The following is a 15331-nucleotide window of genomic DNA, read 5'->3' on the forward strand; positions in this document are numbered from 1 at the left end:
CGTGCTTGCTGCGACCGGCGGCCCAGGAGGGATGGGACCCTAAGTTAACCGTCCAGGAAGGCGTGGGCTACGTGCAGTAGCTCGGTAGGTTCCTTCCAGCCACTTCGTCTTGCCTCGCCGTCCTGCCACCTGCTGCTCTCGACAGTGTACTTCCCCTTACAGGCCCTTTCGAAAAGCCTCCAAAGCGTGGGTTTGGTACGGAGCACAGGCCGTGGTAGTCGGTAACTCTCCACCCTCCCCCCGGGGACGCGCCCCATCTACAGCAAGCGATAGGCGCTTCCATTGGCCGGTGACGCGGTGGGTTGCAGACCCAGAAATGGACGTGAACCAGTGCTGTAGCGCCATTGAGGCTACTCTGCAGCTAACGGGATATTACCTGACGCAGCAGGGTTTCTCCTGCAGGACCGCGTCCACCGGATGGACGAGGTCACCATGTCACCGACACCGACACGCGGAGACACGGGTTGACGGGGACGTTGGACCGGGGGTTTAGCTGATAATGGCCCCAAGGGGCTTCCCTTGAAGGGGGGTGGATGTGACGAAAGGAATGCGGGCAAAAAAAGGAGCAGAGGCGAATGACAATTGAAGAGATAAAACCTGTCTAGAGTGGACGAATGGGCGACTGCTCTGTCACCCACCGAGACATTGTAACCCAAGAAACTGCCCCAATCACAGTACTAGCCCGGGCAGGCCAGGGAAACCACAAGGTGTGGTATCCGTACAGTGGTGTAGGGTTTTTTTTTTCTTCCTTTGCTCGGGCGTGGGCAGCTCGGACTGGTGAGATTGTGGGGTTTAACTGGCCGGGACAAGGATAAGAGAGGTTGGCAACTTGTGGGATCGAGTGCGGATGATTGGGCCGAGGTGGTTTAACCGGCCATGATACAGACGCTGGCCGGTCTGGTGGCGAGTGTGACGTTGGTAATTCTTCCGGGTTATTGAGCCACCCTCTACTTACCACTCCCGTCTAATCCTCCCCGCCGTACCGAAGGCAAGCTTGTCGTAAGACAGATGGGCCACTTGTGCGCACTTCGGAGTGAAAGCCAGAAGATGCGCGCTAGCATCGAAACCGCGGCTTACAGTGCACTCACCCGACGGTACCCCATCATTTGATCAGCGGCCCAGCAGGGACAAATCTCCAATACTCGGACCTAAGGCCACAATCTGTCCACACACCACAGACAGGTGGCAAGTCATCAATGGTGCAGCGAAGGAAACATGATCGAGCCACGGCCCGCTCGTAACGAAATGCTTCCATGTCACTACTGTAATTTCAACTACCGCCAGCCAGTCCATCTCGTCATCGGCCAGGACGCAATGCGAGGATGCAGAAATAGAAGCATTCCTCAACCAGACCATGGGCGCGTCAGAGCCAGCCTCTTCGGCGCTTCTTCTCTCTGCCACGTCCTCCCTTCTGCGAAGCGCCGTTGCACCAAAAGGCTGGTGATACGGGGTCCAAGGCCTGTGAGTTTAGCGCAGTCGCCAGATGGTAGGTCCCTTGCACGACACGGCTGTTCATGTCTCGGCGCCTGTTCCATCAACCTGCTGCATACATAGTGGACTGCACGTCGCGGCGCCTCTCGAAACACGACCCAGCCTGTATGTAATGGGAGCGACCTGCAGATGCCACCTAACGGTCACTGACCAGCAGCGTTTGCACACTCCCCGCTCCACTGCATCCTATTCGTTTCACCAGAGCTCAGTGACGGTCCGCTGAGAAGCGACGGCGACTCGTGGCCGTTTAACTATCGTTCTCGCCCGACTCTGAACGAAGACGCCGCCAAAGCTGCAAACTCAAGGCCTAGTAGGCACTTGGTACTTTGTAGGCGCGCGCGCAATCTAACAATAGGCCGCTGCAGCGCCGTCCCGCACATAGTCATCCACTACTTTATGTAGTGCGTGTTATTACTAGAGACGTGTCAAGCTCGTGTCAAGCCCGCGTCCCAACCAGCACCCAGAACCAAAAGCCCAGAGGGTCGGATGTACAGCTCTATCGAAACTCGGCGTCTCTAGCCGCCCGCACCGAGTTCTCACTACTGTACGTAGCACGTCTGGTCTTCGAGAAAAGGGCATGTGCCGGCATGGAATATTTTCCTCCAAGGGGCTGTCAATCACAGGCCGCGATTATGAGTGGGCAATTGTCTCGTACCTCGTCTAGGGCCCAGGGTTGAACAACAAAAAGGTGAAGAGGGAGAAATTCGAAAGAGAGATAATTGATATCGACCACAAGCCTGAATGGGATGCTTCATCTCCGGGTGGGAGAGATAAGGCAAAAAATCTGTATGATGCGAGGTCAGTCGTGGTGGGTTACATTTATTTGCCTCTTGCCATCCGATTACCCTAAAGTGAACATGCTCGACGTCGTCCGTATCGGCAAAATTGTTCCCGTCGCCACAACTGTTTGAGACCGATCGCTAGTGGTGTCAAATCAAATCCAGCCTCGCTTTCTCGCAGTCTCAACTTCATGTTGCGCCAGTATTTGAGGTAGTGTGTCTCACTGTTCTTAGGCGTTTGGCTTGCTAAGCTATCGAGCTAACTAATGCAGGTACGGCGCTCACCGGAAGGCTTCGCATTCGGGGCGCGTCGGTCGACTTTTGCATCATGACAGAGCATGTATACGAGCCAGCACCGTCTGGAATCCCAATGGATGTACACACAATTATTTAAGTAAGGGATGGCCTCGAGTGATTTTCCATAGGTACTACGTAGTAGACTAGCATCACGTCTGCGACCGATGTGAGCGGCGATGCGGGGCGTTGACTAGCGATGCATGGGTGTCGATGAATATTTCATCCCTCACTTCCCGGTCTCACTTTTATTATGTTGCTTATGACGACTTCGTGTTTGTTTGTTGTTGTTGTTGGTTGTGGTCCGTTGACAACACTGATATTGAAAATTAAAAACCGGCGAGGTAATTTGCAAACCCGTCAGCAAACAACGAACCCGTCCAGCAGTGCGTGACCACGTCAAAGGTGTCTCCATCTTCGACCCCACATCCTCCTCCATCCCCGTGCAGTACAGCATCCGTGATGTTGGCCCAAGCTTGTATCCGTACCAGTTCCGTCATCCACACACGAGCATAGCCTCCCGACTAGTCGACATGCAAGGTGAAATGAAGCAACGATAGCAGTGTTATGACAAAACTTCAGTACATCGCCAAAGTACCTCACGGGGCGTCGTGCACAGCCTAATTGCAGTTTTACTCCCTTACTGAGCCGGCCTCTCACTCACTCACCCATTGACGTGCTCAACGGGTCACCCACGCACTCACACCGAAGCTGAGCGAGCATAATGGGACGTGGCTGAATGAGGCTGATCACCTTGAACACATTATCTTCCCCTAGCTCAGCCTCGCCTCCGTATTCCACACATCTCCTCCCTATGATACGTATCCTCAACCCAGGACTTGAGCTTCTCTTTGACCACAATTACCACTGGGACGAGTCGAGCTGGGCAGAGAGGGGTAATTTTTTCCGAGTTTTTTTTCCTTTTCATTTTTCATTTTGGTACTTGTTCCCTCATTTCCCTTTCCCGATTTCATCCTACCACGAGCCTCGAAGCCTCAAACACACATACCTCCGCACCAGCTATCAAGACAAGACCATCCAAATGTCCACCACCGTACCCGACTCACCGGAGTTCGGGACGTCCCAGGCTGTTGCCTTACTTGTGAGCCTCACCTACCTACGCCCCCTACACCACTGCCGTTCTGCCACCTGGCTCTGCCGCAACCCGCGATGCATACTGTGAACATTTCAGCATCTTAAAGCCCATCACCACCACACTTTAACCCCCACGTTCCTTGCCTCGTCTCACCTTGCTTCGCCCGCGGTTTACTGCTCACGTCTACTCACCTGTAACGCCCTGTTCTGCGCTATTCCAGATTGCCTACACCCTCATCTATGTTATCCCCCTCTACTTCTCAGCTGCCACCCGGCCGTCGCCTACCCGCTCACGAGATGCGCCCGAGGCCATTCGCGCCCGTATCCTCGTCGTTTCGTTGTCAACGGCCGTCTGCTCCCTCGTGACGCTTGCCTTGCTCTCGTCCCGGCTCTCGTCCCAGAAGCAACCTCTGCACCTCATGGGCTACTGGCCTCCTGGCCTCGTCGACTCTGCCCGCGCCCTCTGGCTCACAGCGCTCCTCTTCGCCGGGCCCCTCTACGAGTCCCTCGTCATCGACGGCGCCGCGCGCGGATGGCTGACTCTCAAGCCTCTCAAGGAACTCTGGGTTGACTGGCCCACCTGGAGAAATATGGTTGCGGTACGTATTCTCGCTACTCCCAACACCCAGCCTCGTCCCTGGTTTTCTCTCCAACCCATGCTCGCGACGCACGCACATCCCAGCTGAGCTCGTCTCACCTTGTCATCTCCACCCCACACGCGAACGAAACAAGCCTCATTCGCTTGTCACACCGCTTCTTTTATGTCTGCTTCTGTTTCTTTTCCCCTTCCCTTTGCTAATTTGCCCCTTCTGGGTTCTCTTTACAGGGCCCCGTCACCGAGGAATGTCTGTTCCGCTCCGCGGCCGTCCCGCTGTTGCTCCGGGCCGGCGCCAGCCTCACCAGCACCATTTTCCTGTCGCCCCTCGTCTTCGGCCTCGCCCACCTGCATCACTTCTATGAGTTCCGCATCACACATCCCCAGACTCCCCTCCCCGTTGCCATTGCTCGCTCCGTTCTCCAGCTGTCCTACACCTCCCTATTCGGCGCCTATGCAACCTTCTTATTCATGAGAACTGGCAGCCTACTGGCCGTCATCCTTGTCCATGCCTTTTGCAATTGCATGGGCCTCCCTCGCCTCTGGGGGTCACTTGATCCATACTGGCTCTCCGACCGGGACCCGGCTGCTGTCTTGCCACGGAAGATCTGGACCGCTGTGTATTATATCCTGCTTGTCGGAGGCTTGGTAGCTTGGTGGCGGAGCCTGTACTCGTTGACAGAGACTCCCATGGCCCTGGCCGAGTTCTAAAGCCACCAAAAAGTTTAGTATCCTAAAGAATATACATAACCACAATCGGCTTAGCACATTTGAAATCATGGCCTTCCCTTGATCACTCCTGCTTCTGGGCTTTCTTAACCCCCAGTTTTATTAAGCGCTCTGCTCTGTACAAAGTCTTATGTTCTATCGTAAAATGAGGGTTTCAATAGGACTCACGCCTATAAAGATCGTAAAGGTTGAGGAACCAACATTGTCACAAGGTTTTCGGATAGGAGGGGCATCGTGTTTGGTTTATCTCTCTGGTTATTACATCTCCATCTGAAGGCCCGGCATAGATCCCGGCATCTGAAAGTCTTCTTCGTCCCTCACTCTCCGCCGATGTCTGAGTGTCGCCTCAGCATCGCCTGTGGATTCCTTGCGCCCTTCCTCTCGAGGATCCCGCCCAACTTCCCTGCTCTTGGACCGGCTCATAGAGGCAGCAGTATCAGCCATCGCTTCGTCTGGCCCCCTGGTGTTCTTCTTCCGCGGCCACAAGCTCGGCAGTGCGATTTCCTGGAATCGCGGCTCGACAGCCCGCTCGTCAAACCATCGATGAAGGCGTGATTCGACAAGTTGTGCAATCTTGGGGACGTCTTGGAGCCGGGATCGGCTGCCCAGAAGACTTCGGATCGAGAAGTCTAGCCGGTAGTCGTCAAGGAAGTTAAATGCCATCATAGTAGGAGTGGACTGTGAGGGATTGCTAGGTATGAAGGAGATGGATAGCGTGCCGCTGAACCTCACCACCGAGACGGCCAAGGCGACGGGCAATACGGCGGATAGCTTCTTGGGGTAGTTGAGCAAGAGCTTCGTCTCGACGGCGAGGGTGAGCATGTCGCTTAGGTCGACGTCCATTCGGGCCTGGAGGCGGGTGCCGTCTCGCGCCGCCGTGGCAGGGTCAAACTTCTTTCCGTTGCCAAGACTCATACCATCTTCATCGACGGGGATGACGCGACAGTTGCTGAGAATGGGGAAATCCTCGCCGAGGCTCAGCTCCGTAACACGGATCTCATCGACAAAATCGGGCCGCGAGGTCCCGTTCAGGGCTTTGGAGAGGGAGTTGAGAATGGCATCGTCGTGTTGAGCATCACTGCGGAACTGCGCAATGGTCTGGGCCACGAGGACGTTGAACCAGTCCAGGCTCTCTGGCTGATGGCTGTCGACATTGTAGTACGTCTTGCTCAGGATCGACCCAATGGTCAACGCGGGTGGGTTGCGAAGGACACTCGACTTTTTGCGGTTCAGGGTTTGGCTGCCCTTGCGGACGCTGGGCGACCTTAGACTTAAGAGAGAACGCTTGTGAGTGAGCGTCCTTGACCTGCGCTCCGTGGCCCTCAATGAGGCAGTGACATCGGGAGATGGCGGGTCACCGAAGATAAAAAACTTGATGAATGCGGCCAAGACCAGGACGACTGAGAGCTGCCCGACAATAAGGCCCTGTGTGAACGAGAGTCTGTTTCATATATAGTCCGTGTCAGTTGCCGTCCTCCGTATCGTAATGCAGGGTACGAGGTTTTGCTGCTGGGACTTACGTCGGTTCCGAAGGTGGAGGACAAGTATCAAGCGTCATTGTTTAGCTGGCTCTAGCCATAAGGCGGCTGCTGCTGTGTTGGATAATGCGGTACCGCACTGTACAGCAATGGGTTTCAGTTTCTCGGAGACGACATGGCAATGCGCTTTTGGGTTGTGCAGCTGCCAGCTGATTCTTTTGATATCCAAGGTGCTGGTGGTCGCTGACACAAGGAGGCGCTGGCTAGCCTATCACATCCAAGTACCAAGCCACAGCTTGGTCGTTGCTCAGCGGCGGATATGCATGTGTCGGGGTGGACATGATGTTATCCAGAACCAGCCTACGTACTCGTGAACCTCGCCTCACCCAGAATGGCCACCATCACTCGGCGCATCGCCCGTCGCATTTGATTCCCAACTCTTGATCGCCTTGATTTATCCGTTTTTCATCTGTCGCAAGCTTCATCCAGTTCCAGCGAGTGCTGTAATAAAATAAGGCCCCCGCAGAACCCGCCAACTCTTAGCAGTCCGGCAGCCCCGCGGCGCCGTTGCCCGTCATGGACGTCTCCCAGGCCGTCGCAGGCTACATCGCCAAGGTGGTGACGACTACTGATACATCATCCTCCAAGATGAAGATCTTGCTGCTGGACCGGGAAACTGTCAATATTGTCTCCACCGCTGTCACCCAATCCTCCCTCCTGAACCATGAGGTCTATCTCATTGACCGCCTTGACAATACTGGCCGCGAGAAGATGCGCCACCTGCGTTGTCTCTGCCTCGTTCGCCCATCCGCCGAATCCATCCAGCTGCTCATAGATGAACTGCGGGATCCCAAGTATGGCGAGTACCATCTGTACTTTACCAACGTCGCCAAGAAATCGTCGCTCGAGCGGTTGGCCGAGGCCGACGACCACGAGGTTGTCAAGGTCGTCCAAGAGCATTTTGCCGACTACACTGTTATCAACCCAGATCTTTTCTCGCTAGGTCTGACTCTTCCACAGCAACGCATCTGGGCCGGCAGTCCAGATACGTGGAACCCGGACTCGTTGCAGCGATGTGCTGAGGGGCTTATCGCTGTGCTCCTGTCTCTCAAAAAGAAGCCGCTCATCAGATACGAGAAAGCGAGCCCCCTGGCCAAAAAGCTGGCGTCTGAAGTTCGCTACCTGATGACCCAGGAAGACCAGCTATTCGACTTCCGGAAAGTGGACACCCCTCCGATTCTGCTCGTCCTGGACCGCCGAGAGGATCCGGTAACGCCGCTTCTGACACAGTGGACATACCAAGCCATGGTTCATCACCTGCTGGGTATTCAGAACGGCCGTGTTGATCTAAGTGGCGTCCCAGAGGCCGGTCCGGAGTTGAAGGAAATCGTTCTCTCCCAAGATCAGGATCCCTTCTTTAAGAAGAACATGTTTCTCAACTTTGGTGACTTGGGTGGGAATATCAAGGAGTACGTGGGGCAATATCAGTCCAAGACGCAAAACAATGCAAACATCGAGTCCATATCGGACATGAAACGCTTTATTGAGGAGTATCCCGAGTTCCGAAAGCTCTCTGGCAACGTGAGCAAGCATGTCACTCTTGTCTCTGAACTCAGCCGACGCGTCGGGGCTGAGAGTCTGCTCGAAGTGAGCGAGCTAGAACAGAGCCTGGCGTGTAATGACAACCATGGAAACGATTTAAAGGTATACATCCTAGCTCTGAGTCTCACTTTGGCAGCATTAACTGGTCTCTAGAATATTCAACGATTAATCCAATCGCCAAGTGTCACATCCGAGAGCAAGGTAGGGCTCGTGGCTCTGTACGCTCTCCGGCACCAGAAGCACCCTTCAAACTCCCTTGCGATGTTGAAAGATCTCCTCGTGGCTGCCGGGAATGTACCTCCTCGACGGGCTGACCTTGTCGACAAGGTCCTGCAATACCATTCATCCCTCCATTCGTCTCAGTCACAGGGTGGTATCTCGGACATCTTTGAGTCGGCAGGTATCTTCTCGGGCGCTTCGAGCCGGTTTAAAGGTCTGAAGGGCGTCGAGAACGTATACACCCAGCACAGCCCGCTGCTAGAGACCACACTGCAGAATCTTATCAAGGGCCGGCTGAGGGACCAGCAGTATCCATTCGTTGAAGGGGGAGGTTCAACGAAGGACAAGCCGCAGGACATCATCGTCTTTATCGTCGGCGGTGCCACATATGAGGAGGCCAAGATGATCACTGGGCTTAACGCGACAACTCCGGGTGTCCGTGTCGTTCTCGGAGGAACAACGGTTCACAATGTGGAAACGTTTCTCGAAGAAGTTGAGGACGCTGTTACGTCGTGGCCTGAAGTGCGGGGAAGGCGGTGAAATAAATACAAAAGAGGAAATCAAATCGCAGTTTGAGAAGGCCTAGGGGACCTGATTAACTCAGAAAGCTGATAGGAAAGCTGCACATTCCCAAGGATCTATGTTGTCCATGATGGAAAAGCCACTTAGTCGTCGGGAATGGGCCATGATTATCATAAACTCGGTAGTCTCATATTGTGGGTTATACTGGTACCCGTTAATAGCAAATCCTCCACACCCCTGCCTAGATTTTGACATCGCTGTCGAAGGCGAATTTCCTTTCCAAACGATCGTATGCCATGCCATGCGTTCTCTTTTAAGACCTAAGCCTGCCGTTTGGCGGCGTCAATGGCAGGTCGGGAGACGGCGATATCTTGCGACCGTTGCTAGCGACTCAAGGTCAGACACTATCATCTCTGGCGAATCCCATCATTGGGCGCATTGCGAGCATCTCCCCACTAACAATTGGCTCCTAGTAGGCCGTTCGATGTTGTCGTGATCGGAGGCGGCCATGCTGGCGCGGAAGCTTGCGCTGCGGCCGCGAGAGCCGGTGCTCGAACGGCGTTAATCACACCCAAGCTTGACAACCTCGGGACATGTTCCTGCAACCCTAGCTTTGGAGGTATTGGTAAGGGCACGATCATCCGCGAGATCGATGCTCTCGATGGCCTGGCGGGAAGGATAATCGACAAGGCTGGAGTCCAGTTCCACACACTGAACCGCAGGAAGGGTGCCGCTGTCTGGGTATGCGATCACCGTGCTACCACTTTTGATGGGTTTGAAGCTGACAACTATAACCAACAGGGACCCCGCGCCCAGATCGACCGAGACTTGTACAAGAAACACATGCGAGACGAGCTCACGTCGTATCCGAACCTCTCTATCATCCTCGAAAGTGTCTCCGATATCGTACTTTCCGAAGAGCTAGAGTCCACCGACGGCGCATCAAGTCGCATCGCCGGCGTTCGACTTGAATCTGGTCAGGTCGTGCCGACGAGCAAGGTCATCATCACGACAGGAACTTTCCTCGGCGGAGAGATACACATTGGATTGAAAGCTTATCCGGCAGGGCGATTAGGAGAAGCTGCAACTTTTGGGTTGAGCAAATCGCTGCGAGACGCAGGCTTTCAGCTGGGTCGACTCAAGACGGGTACGCCTCCGCGAATCGCCAAGGAGAGCATCAACTTCGACATACTGGAAACACAGTTGGGCGATGAACCGCCATCGCCCTTTAGCTACCTCAACGAGACTGTCTCGGTACAGGAGCAGCTGACCTGCAGCGTTACGTACACCAACGACGCGAGCCACCAGGTCGTCCGCGACAACCTCGAGAACACCATTCACATCCGCGAGACCATCAAGGGACCTCGCTACTGTCCCTCCCTTGAGGCTAAAGTGGTCCGGTTCGCTGACAAGGACCGTCACATTGTGTGGCTTGAGCCAGAGGGCTTCAACAGCAATGTCATTTACCCCAACGGCCTCTCGATGACGATTCCTGCCGAGGCACAGGAGCAGGTCTTACGAAGTATCCCTGGATTGGAGGACTGTGAGATGCTCCAGCCCGGTTACGGCGTCGAGTACGACTACATCGACCCCCGCAGCCTTAAATCCACACTGGAAACAAAGGCCATTAGCGGTCTCTACCTTGCGGGACAGATTAACGGGACGACGGGATACGAGGAAGCGGCTGGCCAGGGCGTGATCGCGGGTATCAACGCCGGACGATCTGCACAGGGGCTCCCCGGGGTTTCCTTGTCGAGAGGTGATGGCTACATCGGCATTATGATCGACGACCTCATCACCAAGGGCGTCACGGAGCCGTACCGCATGTTCACATCTCGTAGCGAGTTCCGCATGTCCGCGCGGGCCGACAACGCTGATTACAGGCTCACCAGCAAGGGCAAGGAATGGGGCGTCATCTCGGAGCAGCGCTGGAAGGCGTTCCGTGACGAGCGTCAGCAAGTTGATGACCTTACCAAGGCTCTCAGGGCGGTGTCTTTCAGTCCGCAGCAGTGGCAGGACAAGGGCTTTAATCTGAAGCTGAACTCGCAGCGCCGCGACGGCATTGACATGCTCCGCCTGTCGAGCGCAAGCACGCGTGTCGAGCTGGAGCAGCTGAGCTCCGTCGTGCCCGAGATTACGCAGTATTCGCCACGTATCCACACTCGAGTCGTTACTGAAGCTTTCTATGCGCCGTACATCAAGATGCAGGCCACCGAACGTGGCCAGTTTACCAATGGTGAGAGGATCCAGCTTCCTCTGAGCCTGGACTACGATGAGATCCCTGGGTTGGCAATCTCGGAGAAGGAGGCACTTAAAGCGGCCAGACCAGAGACTCTTGCGCATGCACGTCGAGTCGAGGGTGTGACTCCAGCAGGGAGCCTTCGGCTCCTGGCGTATGTTCGCCGCCGGCCGTCACGGTCAGCCCCGGAAGAAACAAACGAAGCGGCGTGAATTTTATCGAGACACTGTCGCAAAGAACCCACGTGTGTACGAATAAGATGAAACGGTGGCATTGAGCATATGGCGTTTGGATACATAGCACGCTTGGGGATAACATAAAATGCCATGTACATTTAGTGATACAAGGGGTATGTATGTATACAGGGGACAACAGGGGAGCCAAGGAATGACACTGGACAATAGACAGGACAGATTGGCGGCCGCCAATTGAATATGAATCTTTGTTCCAAGTTCCAAGGCGGCTCCCGTCAACTGCCGCTTCCGGTATGTCAAACGCGTACGAGTCGAACGATACCCAATTCCCTTCTCTCACCATTTTAATTTAGGGCTTCTTTGGCCCAGGTTTGTTGAGGATCTTGACTGCATCCTTGGTGTACACATAGCTTGCGCCACTCCACACTGTCGTAGCAGCCACGACATATCTGAAACCGCCATGTTAGTCAACTAAGCACGCATTCCACTCCCTAAAGGATATGTGAGGTAAACTAACTGCATAATTGTAAGAGTCGGCGTCATGTCCGCGGCCACGAGCGGCGCAGCGGTGGTCATGCCAACGAGGGCGAGCTGGAGGAACGTGTTATACTTGCTGATGGTGGTGGGACGGACCTCAGCCGACGGCAGGGAAAAGTCCCAGTAGCGGGCAAAGGTCTTCGGAGGTGGGAGGGAGATCCAGCGGTAGTAGATTGCGGAGATGGCGAGGCCAACGTCACGACCGAGGATAACGGCAGCGACCCAAACTATACAGAGACCATTCAGAACTTGATTCCTTTGGGGACTTGGAGAGAATTGATGACAAGAGAAGAGGCAACTGACCAGGAAGCGCGCCTTTGATGGCAAGGCACACCGTCAGGATGGTCATGAGCGTCTTATCCGCCATGGGGTCTATCACGGTCCCCACCACCGTCTTGAGATTCCACTTCCGCGCAATCCAGCCGTCCAGCATGTCTGTGACACCCGCGTAGGCGAACAGTGCCACGGCCCATGTATGGCAGTCATGCAAGACGAGGTAGCCGACGGCGGGTGCGGCAACGAGGCGTGTGAAGGTCAGGAAGTTGGGGAGATTATAGATGTCTTCGTGGACGACGTCCTGGGTCGGCTTGGAGGTTGGCGTTGAGGTCGCGTGAGCGGCGTCGTTTGTGGTGGAGGATGTCTTGGTCGATGTTGTGGTTGCGGTTGCATTATGGTGAGAGGAGGAGGAGGAGGAGGAGGAGGATGAGGAAGAGTGAGAGCTGTATATTGAGTTGGTTTAGTTTTCTATTAACCATAATACGGAGATCAATTCGTTGAAAACTTACTCTATCCGACGCTCAGGCTGCTTCTGATCTAGCAAGAATCTCGCTTTCGAAAAGAAGAAGCATTTTTGGCTCGGCGTCGCAAAGGCCCCAGATGCGCCCCGGCGTACACCCATGGCGGCCACCCGTGAGGCGCGGCCATTCAGTCTAACAAAAAGCAACATGTCGCCGGCTGGGAGGTTACAGTCAAGCCCCTCAAGCCTCGCTGCGCCGTCGGGAACTGATCGAAGCACTGGGGCTTGAGACTCGCATCGTAAACTGAAGTGACGATAGCCTCGGTATATGCATATACTTACATGGATCGGCTCAATGCCCCGATATAGTTTTAAGCGATGGTATTTGGGCAAGTGTGCACGTAGAGGGGCACGTGAAAACATGTTGGTTGACCAACATAATTCTATCATTGGCGAAGAATGATACATGGAGGATGGACATGTTTGTTTTATTATTTGCATGTTGTTCGAGTGTTATATTTACATGGCCTCATAAGAAATGAGCCGCCAAGACCAGATGAGCGCCTAGATTCTGTCACTCAACAATGCATGACAAGATCAACAAGACTCGCAACTTGAGCCATGGTGAGCACAGAGATGAACACCTCGTGTTATTAATAGTTGATAGATTGGACTCGAAAAGCACGCAAAACCCAAAGAATGCTACATCGCATATACCCATATACGAATACTCTACCGCGGATCGGCCTCCCTCGCGGGATCCAGATGCGCATATCCCGCCGCTTTGTATCTACCTGTACATGCTCCTTTTTGCTCCAATCCCAAGGTACCGGTAAAAAGAAGAACTGTACAAACTGATGAGTCTGACGCTGACTGGGAGACCCCATCCATACCCGTATCGTCCTATACACATACACCCCAGAGGTACACATGCATCATGAGTATGTATGCCGTCTGAGCATTGCATCGATCCTATTGTTCATTTGACCCATTGCTCCCCTTTCAAAACCTTTACCCAGCCCAACCGGAGACCAAAACACCAGAGAAACCCGAGCAGAGGGGCCGCCCACCATTCTGTAGACAGCCAACCGACCATAAGCCCAACTCCAGTAAACACGCCTAACCGACCATTCCGAGAGGTGACACGCATGGGACAGGGCCTCAGGTCCTACCCAGGCTGTTGGGTCCATTTGACCACTGCTGGGAGCCCGCTGTTGAACTGCCAGCGAAGTACTGCGCCTCTTGGGACCCGTCAATCGTATCGAAGCCCCAAGTGGCACCGTTTTCTTCTAGCCCATAGTGTTGCGAGCTTCCGTCGTCTCCCCCTAGGCTATCTGGATCCGCCTTCATCTGGCGAGGAGATGGAAAGTTGTGTTCATGGCCCTGAATGGGTGCCGATCGATGTGGCATATAGTACGAGGGGCCACTCAAATAAGAGGCACCGGTAATGCTCCGCGCCTCTGGAATCGAGCTAAGGGACATAGTTGAGAGGTCTGCCGCAGGGGCGGCGTCGAATGTCGAATGTCGGCGTGGGGGGCTATGGGTCGGCATATTCCTGGGGAATTCGTGGGCCATAGTGGTCCCTGTCGCAAACCGGTTCGTTCTGGTAGGATCGAGGGCGTAATTACCCTGAGTCGGTGGCGCATACGACATTGGCGAAGCGCTGGGAGGCACTGAACTGACGAAGGAATGCTGCTGCTGCGGCGGCGGCGGAGGATGTTGCGGGTGAGACGGGAAGCCATAATGTGCTGGCGCTCCATATGGTGACATCTGGACGGGTTGGAAGCTTGGCAGCGACATGGCGCGCTGTAGAACGCTTCCTTGGCCACCGTAGTCGTGGCCGGGCAAAGACCCGAACATGGCGTGTGGGCCCATCCGATCGTCTGGGTTGCACTCAACCTCGTCGATGGGTGCGCGGAAGTTTTGAGACATGATAAGTTCAGAACGGGGGATGACATTCCGGAGATTGGGGTGCTTGGTCGGCGTGGTCAAGCGACCAGACATTACGTCGTTGACATTATAGTAGCTGACCAGATGATGGGGCACGCCCTGGAAGGAGACGCTGATGGTCTTCTTGACGAGACCGTCGTTTTTGAACGGGTACGAGTCGATTAGAGAGCCGATCAAGGCTCTCTCTGAATCCTTGCCGCCGGCGTTTGGATCCATGGCAGATGGGAAGCCCATGCCAGGGCGCGAGGGGGTTTCACTCTTGCTGACGCCCTGCTGGGGCTTCTTGTTCTTCTTCAGGGCTCGCTTCTTTTCGCCCGGGGGGAAGGGCTTCTCAAGCTCGCGGTAGATGAGGAAGTTGCCCAAGATGCGGCTAGGGCTCCAAGAGACGCCATCGGTCCATCGCTTTATGCCGGAGGCGTGCTCCTCGTAGATGAAGACATTGCCGCTCTTGATGAGGTCCTGTCGCTCGCGGTCATGTGGCCGGCGGGGGACGTGGTTCAGCTGGCCTGACAGGCAGGCCTCGAAGAGGATGAGGGCATCGATCGTGGATGCGATATGACCCTCAAATGTGGGATTTAAAGGGTTTGATGGACTTGACATAGCCATGATTAAGTGTGTGACCAAGGAAACTTAACCTTGAGCTGGAGAAGAAGGTGATCTAACAGGTGCCCCGATGTGGAGGCTAAGCTTGCTGGCAAAACTAAGGGGTAAAGATGGGGCAGGCAGATCAAGAGGATCGAAAGATGCCTGGCGCGAAGATTGGGAGGTTTCGAGGCCGAGATTTTGAGGGAAATAGACTGGAGGTGTGGTGATGGGCGAGTTCTCGTGATAGTTGAGCAGGAGAATAGTTGAGGGGAAGAGTCGAAAGACG

General features: G+C 54.7%; 5 protein-coding genes across 5 annotated transcripts; 2 read left to right on the forward strand and 3 right to left on the reverse strand.

Moving 5' to 3' along the window:
• The first annotated feature begins 2829 nt into the window (after nt 1–2829).
• BGZ61DRAFT_459957 (uncharacterized protein) lies at nt 2830–5032 on the forward strand. The gene is made up of 3 exons (XM_046246977.1): nt 2830–3666; nt 3881–4258; nt 4486–5032. The coding sequence occupies exons 1-3, from the start codon at nt 3304–3306 to the stop codon at nt 4963–4965; spliced, it is 1221 nt and encodes a 406-aa protein (XP_046098527.1). The 5' UTR covers nt 2830–3303; the 3' UTR covers nt 4966–5032.
• A 209-nt stretch (nt 5033–5241) lies between these two features.
• BGZ61DRAFT_537422 (uncharacterized protein) lies at nt 5242–6541 on the reverse strand (the record flags this gene model as incomplete). Its single annotated transcript, XM_046254533.1, has 2 exons — nt 5242–6424; nt 6504–6541. The coding sequence occupies 2 exons, from the start codon at nt 6539–6541 to the stop codon at nt 5242–5244; spliced, it is 1221 nt and encodes a 406-aa protein (XP_046098528.1).
• Nucleotides 6542–7037: 496 nt separating this feature from the next.
• Nucleotides 7038–11255, forward strand: BGZ61DRAFT_363548 (glucose inhibited division protein A-domain-containing protein; the record flags this gene model as incomplete). The annotated part of the gene is made up of 5 exons (XM_046241446.1): nt 7038–8165; nt 8217–8715; nt 9123–9183; nt 9278–9545; nt 9606–11255. 5 exons carry the CDS (start codon nt 7038–7040, stop codon nt 11253–11255), a joined length of 3606 nt encoding a protein of 1201 aa, XP_046098529.1.
• Nucleotides 11256–11586: 331 nt separating this feature from the next.
• BGZ61DRAFT_537424 (CDP-alcohol phosphatidyltransferase-domain-containing protein) lies at nt 11587–12672 on the reverse strand (the record flags this gene model as incomplete). Its single annotated transcript, XM_046254534.1, has 4 exons — nt 11587–11686; nt 11755–12001; nt 12078–12493; nt 12560–12672. The coding sequence occupies 4 exons, from the start codon at nt 12670–12672 to the stop codon at nt 11587–11589; spliced, it is 876 nt and encodes a 291-aa protein (XP_046098530.1).
• Nucleotides 12673–13671: 999 nt separating this feature from the next.
• Nucleotides 13672–15066, reverse strand: BGZ61DRAFT_483124 (Gti1/Pac2 family-domain-containing protein; the record flags this gene model as incomplete). The annotated part of the gene is made up of 1 exon (XM_046249455.1): nt 13672–15066. One exon carries the CDS (start codon nt 15064–15066, stop codon nt 13672–13674), a length of 1395 nt encoding a protein of 464 aa, XP_046098531.1.
• Nucleotides 15067–15331: the final 265 nt, after the last annotated feature.

Source organism: Ilyonectria robusta (genome assembly GCF_021365365.1).
Source record: "Ilyonectria robusta strain PMI_751 chromosome Unknown BGZ61scaffold_24, whole genome shotgun sequence".
Classification (NCBI taxonomy): Eukaryota; Fungi; Ascomycota; class Sordariomycetes; order Hypocreales; family Nectriaceae; genus Ilyonectria; species Ilyonectria robusta.